Raw genomic sequence first — 18,092 nt, 5'->3', positions numbered from 1 at the left:
GAGGAACCTCCACACTGTTTTCCAGCGTGGCTGCACCAGCTTGCATTCCCAGCCTTCTGTGTCTTCTTATTCCCTGGGATGTGGAGGTAGTGCTGGTGAGTTAACTTTGATCATGCAAGTGATGAAAACATCCTAGAAGATGGCAAGGTAAGATAGAAGGCAGCGAGGCCCTGGAAAACCTGTGCCACGGGACCATCTACCCAGCCTGGACCATCTGGCTGCTTATGCATTATGACATAAGAGAGAGAAAATAAGCCTCTTCTCAGCCTTGTGCTCCTCTCTAAGACCTTGGCTTAGATGTCACTTCCCTAGGAAGCTGTCTGTGATTCTCCCTGGACCAGCACTTCCTGTGAGCTTTCACCCATGCTCTCACCGGAGCCCACATCCAAGAATCCTATGAAAACTTGTTGACTTGCCTGTAACACACACACCCCACCCGGTCCAGCCTAGGAGCGCTTGGAAGCAGGGACCACAATCTTACCTGCTCCTTTTTGGCAGGATCTAAAATACAGTAGGTGCTTGGTAAATGTTGACTAGATCAACGGTGGTGTCATACACTTTCATTCTGCCCTGGTTCTCACCTACGGGGATTTTAAGCTCGTCTTCATGCTTCATCCCAACCAAAACTGAAGAACAATCCCCATTCTCTCCATCTTCAAACACAAGTAGTACTTTCTTCCTTGTCCAGTGAGCCGAGCCAGGCCCCAGGAAGAAGTACTTCCCAAAGTGCAGCCCAGTGCTAGATCCCAGTCCGTGGCCCCTGTCGTCAGGTGACCTTCACCCAAACATGAGATGTGGTGGTGTTTTGGGTAGGTCTGTGAGGTATAGCAGGAGTTACCCTTCCTAGATTACCTTTACTTTGAAAACCTGGGCAAAAGGGGTAGGGGGTTGTAGAAATCTACACATCGAATTTAATTGGAAAAGTGTGCAAATTCTTTTATAACTTATTTTCAATTTCCATACAGTTATGGTGGTCTGTTTACAAGTCTGGTGGGGGCGGGGCAGCCCTGGTGGATTTCTCTGGTCACTGTGTAGACGGAAGCATGCACTGTCCAACAGACGAAGCCTTCGGCAGCTGCTCTGAAAGCTGGGGTTGTGGCCTCCAGCCAGCCTTTCCTTGAAGACACTTCCCAAGAGCATTGGCCTTGGCAGCACTTAGAAGCTGCTGCTTTTATTAGTGCTTTCTTTTCTTCCTTCCTTCCTTCCTCCCTCCCTCCCTTCCTTTCTCTCTCTCTTTCTTTCTCTTTCTTTTTCTTTCATTCTTTCTTTCTTTCTTTCTCTCTCTCTTCCTTCCTCTCTCTTTCTTTCTCCCTCTCTCTCTCCCCCTCCCTTTCTTTCTTTCTTTCTTTCTTTCTTTCTTTCTTTCTTTCCTTCCTTCTGCCTTCCTTCCTTCCTCTCTCCCTGCCTCCCTCCCTCTATCCCTCTCTCTTTCTTCCTTCCTCCCTCCCTCCCTTCCTTTCTCTCTCTCTCTTCCTTCCTTCCTTTCTTTCTTCCTCCCTCCCTCTCTCCCTCTTTCTTCTTTCCTCCCTCTCTCCCTTCCCCTCTCTCTTCCTTCCTCTCTCTTTCTTTCTCCCTCTCTCTCTCCCCCTCCCTTTCTTTCTTTCTTTCTTTCTTTCTTTCTTTCTTCCTTCCTTCCTTCCTTCTGCCTTCCTTCCTTCCTCTCTCCCTGCCTCCCTCCCTCTATCCCTCTCTCTTTCTTCCTCCCTCCCTCCCTCCCTTCCTTTCTCTCTCTTCCTTCCTTCCTTTCTTTCTTCCTCCCTCCCTCTCTCCCTCTTTCTTCCTTCCTCCCTCTCTCCCTTCCTCTCTCTCTTCCTTCCTCTCTCTTTCTTTCTCCCTCTCTCTCCCTCTCCTCTTTCTTTCTTTCTTTCTTTCTTTCTTTCTCCCTCCCTCTATCCCTCTCTCTCTTTCTTCCTTCCTCCCTCCCTCCCTCCCTTCCTCTTTCTTTCTTTTTTCTTTCTCCCTTTCTCTCCCCCCTTCCCCCTCTTTCTTTTCTTTCTTTCTTCTTTCTTTCTTTCTTTCTCCCTCTCTTTTTGTCTCATTCAGACAAAATAAGATGTCTGAATGTCTGTCCCCCTCCCCTTCCTTCCTTCCTTCCTTCCCAGAGCAGAGGAATGTATCCTTGAGCCAAAGAGGAGTAAGAATGGTACTTTTGAGAAGAAAGAGAGAAGCTCAGAGTGGGGCAACAGACCCCACATTTGTCTCAGGCATGTCCCCTACTGTGACAAGGAGATTATAGTGGTTTACTGTCCCTAGTGTTTGAGCCAGAATCCCACACATTTGCGGAGGGCTATAAAGGGCTGAGCTCCCTGAGGGGCTATGCTTTCCTTTCCTCCCTAGCGGAGCTTGGAGTGAGGCGGGAGGGGAGGCCACCTTCAAATAAGCCATCAATCAGGGGAGTCCTCTGGCATCATTAATCCCCTGGGCACACCCTCAAGGTTTCACAGTACCTGGCATAAGGTCACCATTCCAAAGTTCATGTTCACCTTACTGAAAGGTGTTCAGGCGTCTTATCACCTTATCAGGCTGAGTCTTATCACCTATATCTGATGGTCGTAGAAAAACACTCCCACTTCTTCTACTCCTGTTTTGGGAAGGATCTGAATGGGAATTAAAGAAAGACCACAAAATAGGATGTCTGAATTTCTTTCTTTGGTCTAATACAAGTCTGGTTTTGCAGCTCTGAAAGTCCTAATCATCCTCTATGTTAAAAACTTCAGAAATTTTGAGGCACCTGGGTGGCTCAGTCAGTTAAGTGTCTGACTCTTGATTTTGGCTCAGGTCATGATCTCATGGTTCTTGAGTTCGAGTCCACATCAGGCTCTGCACTGACAGCATGGAGCCTGCTTGGGATTCTCTCTCTTCTTCTCTCTGTCCCTCCCCCACTCACGCTCTTTCTCTTTCTCAAAATAAGTAAATAAAATTTTTTTAAAAACTTCAGAAACTTTATCTCCCAGTGTTTGGCTACAGCGTCTTCTATAAGGTATAAGAATTCAGCAGAGCTGGCTTCATGGGGGAACAACTCATGGGGTCACACAGGGCCCTGAGCTTAGAAAGGCCCATGTATGGTTCAATGTTCTGCTTTGGCCGTCTTGAAATTGTTAATAATTTTTAATTTTTTTTAATGTTTATTTTTTGCTTCTGAGAGACAGAGCACAAGCAGGAGAGGGGCAGAGAGAGAGGAAACACAAAATCTGAAACAGGCTCCAGGCTCTGAGCTGTCAGCACAGAGCCCAATGTGGGGCTTGAACCCGCAAACTGTGAGATCATGACCTGAACTGAAGTCTGACACTCAACCGACTGAGCCACCCGGGCGCCCCTAAATTGTTAATAATTTGTAAATGAGAGGCCATGCGTTTGACATGGAGCAGCTGCGGCCAGAGCTGACATGCCTTGGGCACTCCCTTGTCAACTCCCTCTTTGTGTGGAGAGTAAGTGACCACCGGAAGCCACATAAAGGAAAGGTCCACTCCCCTGCCCTGCAGCAAGAACTGATGTTAGCAGCAGAGCAGGTGGGCCTTCACAGGAGTAGAGGGGAATTGAGAAGGGGGGGAACCCTGATCCTATCTGAAAATCCCAGGAGAATGGGGAGAGAGGGCTCGGGGTTCCCCGAGTTTGGGTTTGACCGATGCCCTCATTGATGGCAAATGGTCCGATTTCAATACCTCTGACACGAGTATGTTCTGATCTCAAGTAGCAGTTGGAAGCCTTTGGTACCCCGTGTTTTGAAGCTAAACCTTTGTAAAGGCTCTGCTTAAACAGGTGGGGGAGGCTGGGGCGGGGCACAGTACACACCGGCAGGGGAAGCACCTGGCTCCTCGCCAAAGGCTGCCAAGAGGTCTGGAGGTCCTGCCCCTGGTTTAGCCATAGAGAGGCCAAAATCGACGGGCAGAGTTGCAAAGGAGAACTGATGCCATCTGGTTTCATTTCCGTCTTCACCCCCAGTTCCAACTCACAGATACACCCCTGCCTTGCTCGTTTGGCTTTCTCACTTGTTTACAATTTTTCCTGATGCCCTGACCCCCCCCCCCCCCCCACAACTGCCAACAGTAAGATGTCTTCTAGAAAGCTGCTCTGTGGATGCTGGGCCTTAAGGAGCCATCATCCCTGCCTTGCCCAGCATCCTGCCCCCAGGTCAATGTTGTCATTAAATATTTGAGAGGGGAAGCTGAGATCCTGGTCCTTAGGCTCTGGCCACCATGCCATCAGCTGGAAATGGGGATGAAATGGGCCGGCTGGGGAGGCGACCTCTGTGAGACACATCATTTGGAGAACATTGGAGATTTATAAAGAATTTGTCCAAAAAAAAAAAAAAAAAGTTACAGAGAAGGAGGGAGGGAGGGAGGCAACCCATAAGAGATTCTTGAGGACTGAGAACAAACTAAGGGTAGATGGGGGGGTGGGGGAGAGGGGAAAGTGGGTGATGGGCAGGGAGGAGGGCACTTGTTGGGATGAGCACTGAGTGTCGTATGGAAACCAATTTAACAATAAATTATATTAAAAAAAAAAAAGAATTTGTCCAATCACAAAGCAGTGGCAGCCCATTTAAAAAACCAGGTCCTTCTCTGCTGGATTCTCACGATTTCTCTCCTCTTGTTCACCTGTAACAGGAAGAGAGGAAGTCCACGCTGCCCTGGACTAAAGTCAAGGTTTGTGAATGGTCACTGCTAGGCATCTGGAGACATTTGCTCACGGCTTCCCCAGACCCCTTTCCCAGAGTTTGGGACATTAAGCCCCAGACTGCTCAGGCTGACTTTGGGCATCCCCGGCTGCCCTGTGCTGTCTCTGTGCCGTCTCCCCCACAGCGATCTCCCCCCACGGCCCTTCTCTGGCTAACTCTGAGCCGGCAGCCTGCTTATGGCCCTGCGTTGTCATGGAGAAGGTTTTAGAAACATATTGTTGGATTGCGGGGTGCATTTCTGCCACCTGGAAACAAGTGGGTTTGTAGAAAAGCCACGGTGGAGGGAGGGAAAGGGCTCTTGGAGGGCAGAGCCGGTGCCAGCGTAGCGGGCTGTGGCGGAGGGACGGGAGCCCGCATTGCTGTTTGGTATTCTGGACAGGCAGCGGCATGCTGATCAGCTTGCTTCGACAGGACTCCTGGGAGCGCGCATCAGACAGAAGGCCACCGACTCTGCAGAAAACTTTGCAGATTCTAAGGGAATGAACTGCCTGTGCTGCCCAGTCTGTGGTGAGGGGGGCCACCTGAGCTCCCATTTAGATACGCCGATGTAAATTTATGCTTCCTGCAGGCACAGTGCCCTTTGCCTGTGCACACCAACAGGCTGCCCTTGACCGTCTGGGACAGCTCCTTAAGGGACATCTATTCTTGCATGAGACCAGGACACCCCAACCATCTGGGCATCTTCCTCCCGCCCCACGCCCAGTCCCTGAGGGGCTTCGGACAGCCCATTTAGGCCACCAGTCACCTTGCTGTTTGCGGCTTTATAGGTCAAAAAACAGTTGAATTATCAACAATTTTGTATCGTTCAGCCAAACCGAAAGCTGCAGGGGCAATCTGGCACCTGTCATCAGGATTAGACAATAAGAACAGTAAGGAAAGTCAGTAGCAGCTTTCTCTTGCCCAACAAATACAATTGGTTACTTTCTAAATCATTCTAAACTCTAGCACTTCGGGTACATCTCAGGACTTCACCTACCAAACGATGTACCTGCTACCCGACACGTGCACAAAGTTCCCAAGTATACTTTCCCTTCAAGGCTTGCTCTTGAGCTTGGTATACTTTTTCTTCTGCTACTTGAGGTAGGAACTAGATCAGTTGTGGTGCCCACACAGAGAAGACACATCTCAAAAGTACTTTCTAACAGATTCCCAAGATTTGTTAACTGGTGTACTCACTGGCAGAAGAAACTATACAATGTTTTCATTCCTTGTACATTCTTTTTTTGCTAGAAGTTTTGGCAACGTGTGGAAAATCCCGTAGAGTCAGCTTGCCTACCCTCATCTATGTAGACCTGACGTCTGTGGACTATGAACACATTTTGAGTCGGGACCCCAATAGTAAACGATCAGTTTCTAAAGCACCTGCTCTCTCCTTTCTCCTCCTGGGTCTCATTTCGGCTGTTTTAAGAGGGTCCCAGTGAGGGGCCTCTATTCCCTTCGCTGAAACATTGACTTATTTAGCCATGCCCAGACTCACAAGATATATATCCTGCCTGAATTGTTCTGCCTACAGCTTCATTTTAGAGTTCTCTGGCCTCTGCTCCCTTCTTTTTATTCTTGTCTTTTATATCTAGGCTCTCACTGCCTTTTCTCCTTTCTTGAACGTAGCGATGCTTTTACTTAATAATCCTTCGTAAATCAGCCTTTTCTCTTCCCAAAGCAGCTCACTTCTCTCCCTCCCTGTCATTTGTTTCCATTTCTTCTAGTGGCTGCCGGGAACGGGGGCCCACACAGAATTCTCGACTCACCTATGGCAACAGAGGCAGGCTATGGAAACTAAGGCCAGAGCTTTTGGCTGGGGCCGTACCAAATAATTAAACTGCTTTACTCCTAATATACTTTTGTTGTGAATCTCAAGACGCAGGAAGGGCTGGTCTGGCGGATGATATGGGTGTATCAGGTGAGGTTAAGCCCACCCTACTGGATTCCCCTTTGCAGGAAAGAAGCAGGTGAACCACCAGACTTTCTGACTCAATCCCCTGGCTTCACAAGATAGTGAAAACAAGCACTTGTCTATGCATGAAGGAGTAGCCAGTTATAATTGGGAATTCTAAGCATAGGCAATACCTGGAAAATAAAACTTGCAGCTGGCAGGCCAGAGATGGAAAGAGCAAAGGAGAGATTTTTGTTAAACTGCTCTAGCGGGTAGCTTCCCCCCCCCCCCCCGGCTTTCATAAAACCACATACTTAGGGTTAGTTGGGAAGCCAAGTCCTTGACACCTGCAACCGTCCCAATAAGATCAGAATGAGTGGAGTGTGGGAACCCCCAGGATAATGTCTGGCCAGGGGAGGGCACTTATTCATATCATTCAAATGGAGAGAGGGATGGGAGGTGTCTAATTTCCCTTTGAGTTGTGAAATATGATCTGGTGGCCTAGGAAGAGGCAGCCTAGCCCCAAATGATACACATTTGTCAGGAAGGAAAGAGTTGCCAAGAAACAAGAAGATAAGGTGGTAGGGAGAATTTACCAATGGGAGTTAACCACACATGTAAAATGAACATTTAGGCTTGCCTTGCAGAGCAGTGGTTTTCTAACTTTAAAGAGCAGCACGCATTACCTGGGTTTCTGGCAAAAAAGCAGACTCTGAATCAGAAGTTCTGGGATGGAGCCTGAGTTCTGCATTTCTAAGCAACTTCTAGGTGATGCCAATGCTGATGTCTGTGGACCACAGGAAGTAGCAAGGTTCTAGAGTATCACAACCTGATCGAACTTTCTGTGATGATGGCCATGTTCTAGATCTATGCTGTCCAATTGGGTAGCCACTGAACATTAGAAAGGTGGCTGGTGTGACGGAAGAGCTTGAATGTTTAGTTTCCTTTAAATTTGACTAATTTAAATTGAAACAGGCTTATGTGGTTAGTGATTCCTGAAAGCACAGGTCTTGAGCAGCGCCCTCAAGCTTAGGGGCACATTGGAATCACCTGCAGGGCTCGTTAAATCACAGATTGCCAGGTCCCACCCCTAGCATAGCTGATGCTGATCCTGCTGACCTGTGACCACCCTTGGAGAACTTCTGTTCTAGAACAGGCACCAACCCAGCTGTGGTAGCTTTAGGATCTGTATAAGAACCTCATCTTTTCTCTAGGCAGTGAGCCTCAGGCTCACCCTCAGTCCCAGCACGACCCACCAAGTCCGGATGACGTCTGAGTTTTCTCCCTGCAGGCCTTACATCTGGGCAAAGTGGGTGGTGATTCAAATGGCTGGCATTGGAAGGCTCCAGGAGGGCACTGCCTTTTTAAATGTTTATTTATTTTATTTTTGAGAGGCAGGAGGAAGGGCTATGGAGAGAGAGAGGAAGAGAGAGAATCCCAAGCAGCCTCCTCCCCCAGGAGGGTCCCCTTTTAAAAAATATCTTTTCTGGGGGCATCTGGGTGGCTCAGTTAGTTAAGCATCTGACTCTTCATTTCAGTTCAGGTGTTTGTGAGTTCAAGCCCCACGTCGGACTCTGTGCTGACAGCTCAGAGTCTGGAACCTGTTTCAGATGCTGTGTCTCCCTCTCGCATTGCTCCTCCCCTGCTCATGCTCTCTCTCTCTCTCTCTCTCTCTCTCTCTCTCTCAAAAATAAATAAGCATTTAAAAAAATTTTTTTAAATATATCTTTTCCTGGGCACCTGGGTGGCTCAGTCAGTTAAGCATCCAACTCTTGATTTTGGCTTAGGTCATGATCTCATGATTTGTGAGTTTGAGTACCATGTCAAGCTCTGTGCTGGGAAAATAAGTAAATTTTAAAAATTAAAAACAAAAATCTTTCCCGGGCACCTGGGTGGCTCAGTCGGTTTAAGTGTCCAACTTCGGCTCAGGTTATGATCTCTTGGTTTGTGAGTTCGAGCCCCATATCGGGCTGTCTGCTGTCAGCACAGAACCTGCTTTGGATCCTCTGTCTCCCTATCTCTCTGTCCCTCCCCCACTGGTTCTCTCTCAAAATAAATAAACTTTATTAAAAAAATAAATGAAATAAAAATATTTTTAAAAAATCTTTCCCACTGATTCCTAAGAAGTGACAGAACATACTGGTTAGGAGCATTTGCTATAAAGTCAGACTCAGTCCAGGTCCGATTATGCCCGATACTAGCTGTGTGACCTTGGGCAAGTCACTGAAACTCGGTACCTCAGTTTTCTCATCTGTAAAATGGGGAAAATAATAGTACCTACCTCATAGAGACCTGGCGAGGACTAGGTGCTTAAAACAGTTGCACAGTGTAAGTGCTTGGTATGCTTTAGTTATCACTACCTGTAATCCTGGCATTTGCAAATTGTTCACGTCGGCTATGCATTTTGCTCACCCTGCAAGTACTTGCCAAACAAGCAGATGTTCCTGGGAGGCACGCTGTGCCTGCTCTACTATTTTTCTGAGGGCTCGGGAGGACTCTAAGGCCCACAGGGGTCTCCCTCTAGGGTGTCCAAGGGCAGAAGAAATGTGACAAAGCAGGAGGGCACCCCAGTTCCTGATGCACAAGTGAGAGCCAGCAAGGGCCACTCAGTCAGTGCCCTGATATACGTCCAGGACAGGGACTCAACTTGTACAAGCCCAGTCCTGCAGCTGTCCTCCAGGTGGCTGTCTGCAGGGCCAGTGGGGCAGGGAAGGATAGCGTTTTCTGGGCCTTCTTAGGAAAAGTCATTTGTTGAGGATGATGCAATGCTAACGCACCCAGCTCTTTCCTTCTGCTCCCACATCTGTTCCTACAATGAGCCCATCAGCACTTCCCCAGGCTGGGCTTGTCCCAGACCCTGTCTCTCATTCCCATGTGACCGCAGCAGAGACAGTGGCGTATCCCAGAATTTCTGCCAGTACCAGTGTGCCTCCCACAACCTCTTCCATGTGGTTCTGCTAAAGATACGACTGTAGAATTTGGCACCACGACAGGAACATCCTTTTCCCCCATTTTAAAACATTCTGTCATCTTAGCCATCATTTAGGAAGCCTTAAAATAAAATTTTGAGAATTACCATCAGATGTCAATTTTATTGCCAAACGTTTGGTAAACAAGGTAATCCCTCCCACCCCGACCCCAGGCTACAGCACATTACGGGGGAACAATTATCCCAGAGCCCCTTCCTTTGGATCGTTTGGGGGATTGCCAAACAGCAAGGGATACAGACAACTGCAAAGGGCTACCATCAAAGCCTGGCGTCCACCAGAACGACCTGGCTGATGTGCAGTCTACCTCATTCCTTCCTTCTCTACCCTCCCAAGTTCAGAATAACAATATCCACGAATTGAGTGCTATTTCCCAGGGACTGTGCTGCTTTCCAAGCATCAACTCATTTAACAACTGCCTACCATGTGGGATCTATTGTCCTCCTTTTATAGATGGCAAGAGGGGCCCACGGAGTAGTAGGTAACAGCTGGAAAAAGTCAAGATACTTGCTTCTTTGCCAAACTCTTTGCCTTGAAGGTATGGTAGCCACATCTGTAGGAGTGTGTGTGTGTGTGTGTGTGTGTGTGCATACACACACTCAAACCCAGGAGCAGATATGGACCTACTGTCTTTCTGACAGTCCTGTGAAGTGTGCACATGTCTGACACAAAAACATGCCATCAATACTGTGCTAGTGGAGAGGAAGAAAGGCATGAACACTTCAAAATGGCAGGTAATTTAAAAATCACTTCACACTATGTTTGTGCTCATGTGGGACGTGACAGTATTTGATGAGTCAGGAAGTAACAACGATCACTACTGTTCCTCAGAAGGAAACCACCCTCCCCTTCTATACCCTAACGTGTGATACTGACTCCACTCCACCCTCTGTCCCAGCCCTGACTTAGGGGAAGCCAAAGCACCAGGGCCCAGTATGAAGGGGCATGTGAAGGGATGTACGGGGCTGGGAGGAGGTGCGTATACATAGAGCACCAGAGCTCCATGGAACAGAGTACATAGGTGAGCAGGCCAGGTGCCCTTCTACAGAGTCATGTAATTAAAGCACGTGATGGGTCGTAATCCTGCAGGTGCCGCACCAGACACCCGAAGCCAAGTGTACCACATATGAGACCTCAACAACATTTCTAGAACTGAGAGTTATCCGCTGGGTCCCTGAGAGTTATCCACTGGGTCCCTGAAAGTCGCGTCCCAGGTTCTGTCAAGAAATGCCAGGTTTCTTTATGCTCACCTGCCAAATGTTTCCCTGGGACGTGCAGAGTGGAGCTGCCGTTCAGGTCCACGTAGCAACCTGTGGGGAACCTCAATCACCCGGAAGTCTTAAGAAATAGGATATTTGCTTCACTAAGCTTTCTCATCAATTTAGTATTGATCAGAAATCTTGTTGCGGGGCGCCTGGGTGGCGCAGTCGGTTAAGCGTCCGACTTCAGCCAGGTCACGATCTCGCGGTCCGTGAGTTCGAGCCCCGCGTCAGGCTCTGGGCTGATGGCTCGGAGCCTGGAGCCTGTTTCCGATTCTGTGTCTCCCTCTCTCTCTGCCCCTCCCCCGTTCATGCTCTGTCTCTCTCTGTCCCAAAAATAAATAAAAACGTTGAAAAAAAAAATTAAAAAAAAAAAAAAAAGAAATCTTGTTGGAACATTGAAACTGGAAGCGCTTCTGGAAGGTTGAGTTTCTTGTCTTGAACGATGAAGCTGGTACCCTGTTTTAGTGATCTGGGACTCTGCATAGCCTGAGGCTCATTCTCTAGGTTGACGATAATGACCATTTTTTCAACGGTCACTATTTATTCTGTCTCGTTAACATCGCGATAAACAACACCCTTGAAGGTATAGTCTCTCTTTTTACTGGAATTTAAAGCTGATTAAGTACATGACCTTATGCATTTGACCTGATTAATCAAGGCTCCTGATTAATCAAGGGAAAGAGAACAACAGTGACTGAATGATGATTGGTTGGCAGATGGTGTCTCCCTAGGAAACTGGAAGGCTTGAAGTTAGTGCTTCAAGGCAAGACCTGCCTGTGGATGGATATCAGGGTGGGAAGGAAGGTAAGCCCAATGGGTAAATATAGATGTCTGCTCAGGACAATGAAGCAAAAATGGTCCCCAAGGTCAATGACCAGACTTTGTCTTCCCAGTATCAAAAGAAGTGCCTGGCACACAGCAGATGTTCGATACAAATTCATCAAAAGTATGGAGGCCTGCCCACCCGATCTATTCTTCATAGATTTCCTTAGAACTGTGAAGTGTTGATTGATCTACCACCCACCCACTGTCTATCCCTCTCTCCATCTAGTATTTATGTGCTTACTATACGTGAAGTGCTAAACCGTAAGCTATAGGGGATTTGACAGTAAACAATATACAGCCCCTGATACAAAGTCAGGCACCCCTTTGTTTCAATGGACTTTTTAAAGGAGAGGGAACGATAACTGGTGGACTTCATAGAGTGGCCTGAACATAAACCGCATTCTCATATGCCAGCCCTACTCCATACACTCTTCACCTTTGGCGAATCCTGGTTACTGCTCCCTTGAAGGTTCAGTCTGTGAGCTTCTGAAGGGAAACTTCCATCTTCCTGTCCAGATGTGAAGGCATTGGTCACTGCCTGAGCAGGACACTGGGCTAGCTTCACTGATGATTCCGTCCAAAACAGTTTTGTCTTGCTTGCTTCCTTGGTAATGGACCAAACCAAAGTTTCTTCCAACCCTTCTCATCCCTCCTTACTCCACTTCACGTTCTCTCTTTTCAGAGCTGGAGGATGCTCCGAGAGGGCAAATGTGAAGGTCTGAGGCCACTTCAGGGCTGCAATCTTCCAGATGGTAGGAAAACGTCCAGCATGACACTCTGAGGTGAATTCCGGGCACTTGTTAGGAATGTTTACATCAAGAGAAGTAAGCCTTTCTTCACCTACCAGCCCCACTGCCCCACACTCCTCCAATTTTCCCTTGCTGTATTTCAGAAAAAAAGACACTTCTCTCTGGTGTCACTTCAAAGAGAAGAATATAAATAAAGGGCCCAACAAAGGATTCTGGAAATCACTCCTCCTCAAAGGGCAACAGGACCACTTATTCTAGAATACAGAGATGGATCTATATTCTACAGACAGAGTGGTCTGAAATTTGGAAGAACCATTCTTTACCATTACTAGGTTTGGCTTCTGTTTTTGATTTAATTTTATTTAGCTTTATGGATTTTTTTTTTTTTAATCCAAAGGGTTTTTTTCTCCTTTACACAGTGTTTTTCTCTAAGTGCAAACCTCTAATTTGGTGACATTCAGACCTGGGCCTTTGCATCACATGCGACACTATGAGCTGCAATGTGCTTTTTTTTTTGTTTTTCTTGAAGGACTCTTTATTTTCTTAAAGTTTTTATTTAAATTCCAGTTAGCTGTAATGGGGCTTTTGAGACCATTCTTTTCTGCCCCAGATCGCAACAGTACATTGTACTCTCTGGGCACGGTACGTCAGAGGATCCTTTCTGTTTATGGCAATTGCACCTGCACTTCTAAAGTCATAGAACTGAGAGACCGCTTTGACTCTGATTCATCTTCACAGTGCTGAGGAGGGCCAAAGACACGACCCCCTCTCCACAGGTGGGGAAACCAAGGCACAGAGAGATGATCTACCCAAAGTCACTCAGTAAGTCGGAAAACAAACTGAACAAAGGGCGAGGTAAGATCGCCTGTGTACCTTTCAGTGTCTCATCCACAAAACCAGACTGTGTCCTTCTCGAGTGAATGTACATACTTGAGAAGAAAGGAGTTTTAGGTGGAACTTTCTATTAAGGTTTCAAAGGCTCTCTAGGAAATCAGGGGCCACAAGGTAAGAACCAGTAAGTATCCAGTTAACCCTTTAGTTAAATGCCCCTGACTCACAGACAATGCCAATTGTTATAGCTAGCTACTGATAACCTGGTTACCGACAAGAAAATTTGAGGGAAAAATCCACCCCTTCCAGAAATAAACCTTGGCACAGCTCTCTTACCGGTGTTACACCTGAAGTGTAACACGCAAACACTGCTCCCTTCTACACAATGCTTTTGTATCTGCTGGCATGCAGTTGGGGGTGGGGTGGGGTACAGATGGAGTGTGTGTATATGTGTGTGTGTAATATCAGACATTTTAGGGACAATTCTGCGCAGCAGAATATACATGAAATATGTCCAATATAGTAGTTCTCTACCCTGATTCTTGCTTTTGTTTGTTTTTGGTTTTTTGGTAACTTTTATTTCCTGGTCCCGATTTAATGAAAAAAGTAATGTTTTCTGTGATGAAGGCAAGAGTCAATGGGTAGATATGGGCGGCGGCTGATTTCGGCTTCATGGAAAGGAAGCACTCGAAGGGTTAAAGTAGCCTGAAGACAACTGAATGGGAATTTGTTAGACTTGCAAGTATTTTCCCCCAGAAGCTAAATGATCATCTGTCCTGACACGCCCGGCCCCTCCAACACTAGGAATCCATATTCCCAGAAACCAGCTAGGCCAACAGCAGCCCTCCTGCCTCCCTACTCCAGGTCAAGAAAGGCACAAAGAAGACCAACAAATAATACTGAGGCGGTGCTTTGGATCCGGAAGACCTTGAGGTACCTGGAAAAGAGTACTGATGGCCCCATCTGGCCAATGGGAAAGGTGAGGCACGGAGAGACTGATTAAACACTTTAAGTCACAAGTGAGAGAGAACCAGGAACTTAAGGGGGGGGGGGGAGGAGGACATTCTCTTTTTCTTCTGTGGGGGAGGACGAGGGGGAAACATACCACCAACAATAGCAAACACAACTCTCAACAGCAAAGCGGCAGGATCCCAGCCACTCCAGGAGATCACCCTCTGAGCAGCTGTGAGGATTCCTCCGCAGAGGAAATCCTAGCTCCAGACTCGCTGCGCCCACCCTCGGGGCTGCATCCAGGGCTGGAGATTGAGGCAGGATTGGCCTGGGCAGGCACATAAGGTAGCTCTGCTTCTTAAGGCATGGCTGCTGTCTTTCGAGGAATGGGCTCACATCCACGTTGGGAGGTGGGCGTCAGACCGCTGCCTCCCCTGAAACTACCCTGCAAGAAAGAATCATTTGGTGGAACACTGCTGCCTAGGGAACTCATCTCCCCCGGGGCTGGGGGCTTCCACTAAAGCCAAAACAGCGTCACCAAGCCAACCAACAACACATTTCTTGTGTCCCTTGGAAGAATAAGAAGAGAGAGAGAGACAGAGAGAGAGAGACAGAGAGAGAGAGAGAGAGAGAGAGAAAAGAAGACACAAATGAATCATAAATTTGCAGATGATTGTCTAACTAGAAAGCCGAGGGGAATCAACCAAAAAACTATCAGAACTAAGATCAGAGTTTGCTCAAGTGGCAGATTAAAAGTCAAGCATACAAAGAACCCATTGCTTTTGGGGTCACTTGGTGTGGCCTAACACGCTGGAAGAGCTGTGCTTTTCTGCGTGGCCTCCACGCTTTGTGCAACTTGCCAGATTTAAAAAGATGGAGGCGAGCCAAGGGGATGCCTCCTCCGCTGTCACCTCAGACACCAATGTGCGACAGGTGCCTGGGCTCACTGCTGCAGAAGGGGCGGTCACTCCCAGGGGGGCCCTCCCTGCAGGCCCGACCCAGCCTCTTTCTCCCCAACTCTTTTTCTATTCCAATCCCAAAGACACATGGGGAAGCTTGGCAAGGGTAGCTGCGGGAGCCACCAAGGGTGGATGTGGTCAAAGATTGTGCTCTGTCATTTCCAAACAAAGTCCGTTTTTAAAAAGGCGGTGGGGCTGTCAGGTCTCCTATCTGTCCTCTCAATGCCTCTCTGATCAGAAGCCTGGCGAGGCCACTGTGCCGAGCCCCGACGGGGGACTTCCACGGTCTGGTCATAAAGGCCAAGGGAGGCCGCCCAGGGCTGAGCGTGGCAGGCTGGCCAGCCAGGGGTGGCGGTCATTTGCGGTCCAGGTTGGCGTGCAGCTGGGCTTCCCGCACCATGCGGTCAAAGGAGCGCGTGTTGGTTTCCTCTCGCACCTTCTCCCGCACGTGGAAGGAGGCCCGGGCTGTGGAGCGGGCGCTCTCCAGCGCGCTCCTCCGCTCCCGAGACAGCTGCTCGCTGCGCTCCAGCTTGCGCCCGATGGCCTGCAGTAGCTCCCGCCGGCGGCAGTCTTCGTCCCTCTCCACCTTCTCCTTATTGGCGCGCTGGGCCCGCTCCTTTTCCAACCGACTCTGGCCCACACGCCGCGCCTTCTGCTGCACCGCTTCCTCGGCCGCCTGCGCCGCATGTTGCAGCCGCCGCTCTCCGGCCCGGGCCAGCGCCTCCAGGTGCGCCTGGTGCTCGCGCTCTTTGCGCTCGGCCGTCTCCTTGGCCCGCCGGCCCTGCAGCTCCTCCCGCCGGGCCCGCTCCCGCAGCTCGCGGGCGCGCTGCTCCACCAGCTGCTCGTAGTTCTCCTGCGCGCGGCCCAAGCTGGCCTCCAGCGAGCTCCGCAGGCCCTCTCGCTCCGCGCGCTCCTGCCGGACCCGGCCTTGCAGCAGCGCCTCGTGGCGCGCCCGCTCGGCCCGGCTCAGCTCCCGCTTCTCCCGCTGCAGCTGGCCCTCCTGCCGCTGCTTGGTGCGGGCCGCGCGCTGGGCGCGCTCCCGGCGGGCCTGTTCGGCCCGCTCGCGCCCTTCCTGCAGGCCCTCCTCCCGCTGCTTCAGGTTCTGTTCCTGCTGCAGCTTGCGCAGCCTATCCTCCCGGGCCGCGCGCTCCGCCCGCTCCCGCCGCAGCAGGCCCTGACGCTCCGCCAGCTCCCGCCGCCGCTCCTCGCTGCGCTCGCACTGCCGCTGCCGTCGTCGCGCCGCCTCGAGCTCCTCGCGCCCCCGGCGGCCGCGCCGCTCCTCCACCTGCGCCGCCCAGGCCCGGCGGCCCTGCTCCAGCGCGCGCTGCTTCTCCCGCTCCTCGCGTTCCCGCCGCTGCTCGGCGCGCACGCGCTGCTGCTCCCATTGGCCGTGGGCCGCGGCGCGCTGCTCCAGCAGCAGGCGCTCCTCCTGGTGGCGCGCCAGCATCAGCGCCGCGATCTTGCGGTCGCGCTCCGGCACTCCCCGCAGGCCCCGCTCGGCGCGCACTTGGCGCACTATGCGCTCCACGTGCTGAGCCGTCTGCGGCGAGTGGCTCAGGTCGCCCAGGCTGAAGCTGCGGCCGGTGAGCGGCACCAGGGCCAGGGCAGATGGGCGGCCCAGAGGGTTGGGGGCGGAGGACGCGGAGCCCGCTGGGCAGCTGTTCCTGGCCGAGGCCCGCGGAGGCCAGCGCAGCTCCCGCAGGCTCTCCCCGCTGTAGGACGACGACGACGCGCCGGACTCGGAGCTGAGGGCGCCCTCGCGCCGGCGGGACAGCGAGTCTAGCGAGTGGCTCTTCCTACCTGCCCGCGAACCCGCGGGCGGAGGTTGCGTCCGAGCAGGGGACGGGCTGGAGGAGGCCTTGCGGGCGGCACGCGGCGCGGGCGAGGCCGGGAGGCTGGCGCTGCTGCAGCTGCTGCTGCTGCCGCCCGCGCTGGCGCCCGAGGCGGCGGCGGCCGCCTGGCCCAGTGGCGTGAAGAGGCGCCGTTTCTCCTCGCGCACGATGCGCTCGCGCTCGGCCCGGCACTGCTGCAGCTTGGCGCGTCGCTCCGCTTCGTAGGCCTCGTACAGGCCGGTGGCCACTCTCATGGAGCGGCCCGGGGCCTCGCGCACCAGGTCGGCCAGGGCCCTTGGCAGCAGCTCCACTGGCTTGACGGCGCAGCGAGCGCAGGCCTCCAGCGAGCGAGGGCTGGTCAGCACGTAGCGGCTGCCCTCGGCCTCCGGACAGTCGAAGTTGAAGAGGTCGAGATGCAGCAGTGGAGACTGCTCCCGCCGCCCGCCTTCTTCCGCTACGCTCGGGACTTCAGCCTTGCGGGGCGCCGCCGCGGAGGCCGAGGCCGAGGAGGCGGCGGGCTGCTGGGCGCCCTGGGCGTCAGGGGGCACGGACGCGGCAGCGCCGTCCCCTCCTGAACCTTCAGGCTCGGCTCCCTCCTTCTCCTCTTCCGGCACAGGGTCCACCATGGCTGAGCCCTGTCCTTTTGTGGAGTCTCTGCGGATGACAAGGTAGGGACACCGAGGAATACATGAGAGCGGTTCCGTCTGCCCCATTCATATACACCCCCTCCCAACTTAATCCGCTTTGGGATTAGGCTCAGAGGCCCCGGGGAACGTAAATCATAATACCGCTGTCCTGAAAACCCAGGCGGGGGGTGGGAGGGGGCGGGTACTGGTGCAAGGAGAAAAGCCTCAACCTCCGTCAGCCCCGGTGTGCAGGGCAGGGTCCTGGGGCCCGGCTCCCCAGGACATCTGGCCCGCTGGATGCATCTCCTTCCTGCTGCAAGTTAAAATGAAAAGATCGCGGTGCAGGCAGTGGCCGGCCAGGGAGGCAGTGGAGGATTCCCGGGAGGATTAGTGTATTTGTTTGTAGCTTAGGCGGGGACCGGGGACGCAGCTTTGCAGGAACAAAAAAAAAAAAAAAAAAAAGAAGAGGCCTGTTCATCCTCAGAGCTCATTGCTGCGAGGACCCCATTTGCCTAGGGA

At 51.3% G+C, this 18,092-nt stretch overlaps 1 protein-coding gene across 1 annotated transcript; it reads right to left on the bottom strand.

The window, feature by feature from the left end:
• Positions 1 to 15,470: 15,470 nt before the first annotated feature.
• CCDC177 (coiled-coil domain containing 177) lies at positions 15,471 to 17,573 on the bottom strand. Its single transcript, XM_049611931.1, has one exon. It carries the CDS (start codon positions 17,571 to 17,573, stop codon positions 15,471 to 15,473), a length of 2,103 nt encoding a protein of 700 aa, XP_049467888.1.
• Between the last annotated feature and the right edge of the window lie 519 nt (positions 17,574 to 18,092).

Source organism: Panthera uncia (genome assembly GCF_023721935.1).
Source record: "Panthera uncia isolate 11264 chromosome B3 unlocalized genomic scaffold, Puncia_PCG_1.0 HiC_scaffold_1, whole genome shotgun sequence".
Classification (NCBI taxonomy): domain Eukaryota; kingdom Metazoa; phylum Chordata; class Mammalia; order Carnivora; family Felidae; genus Panthera; species Panthera uncia.
Note: the sequence above shows the minus strand (reverse complement) of the source record. Positions and strands in the feature narration are given on the sequence as shown.

Bases quoted from the DNA above. Each gene is read 5' to 3' on its own strand.
- CCDC177 (XM_049611931.1), bottom strand. From the start codon at position 17,573: ATGGTGGACCCTGTGCCGGAAGAGGAGAAGGAGGGAGCCGAGCCTGAA.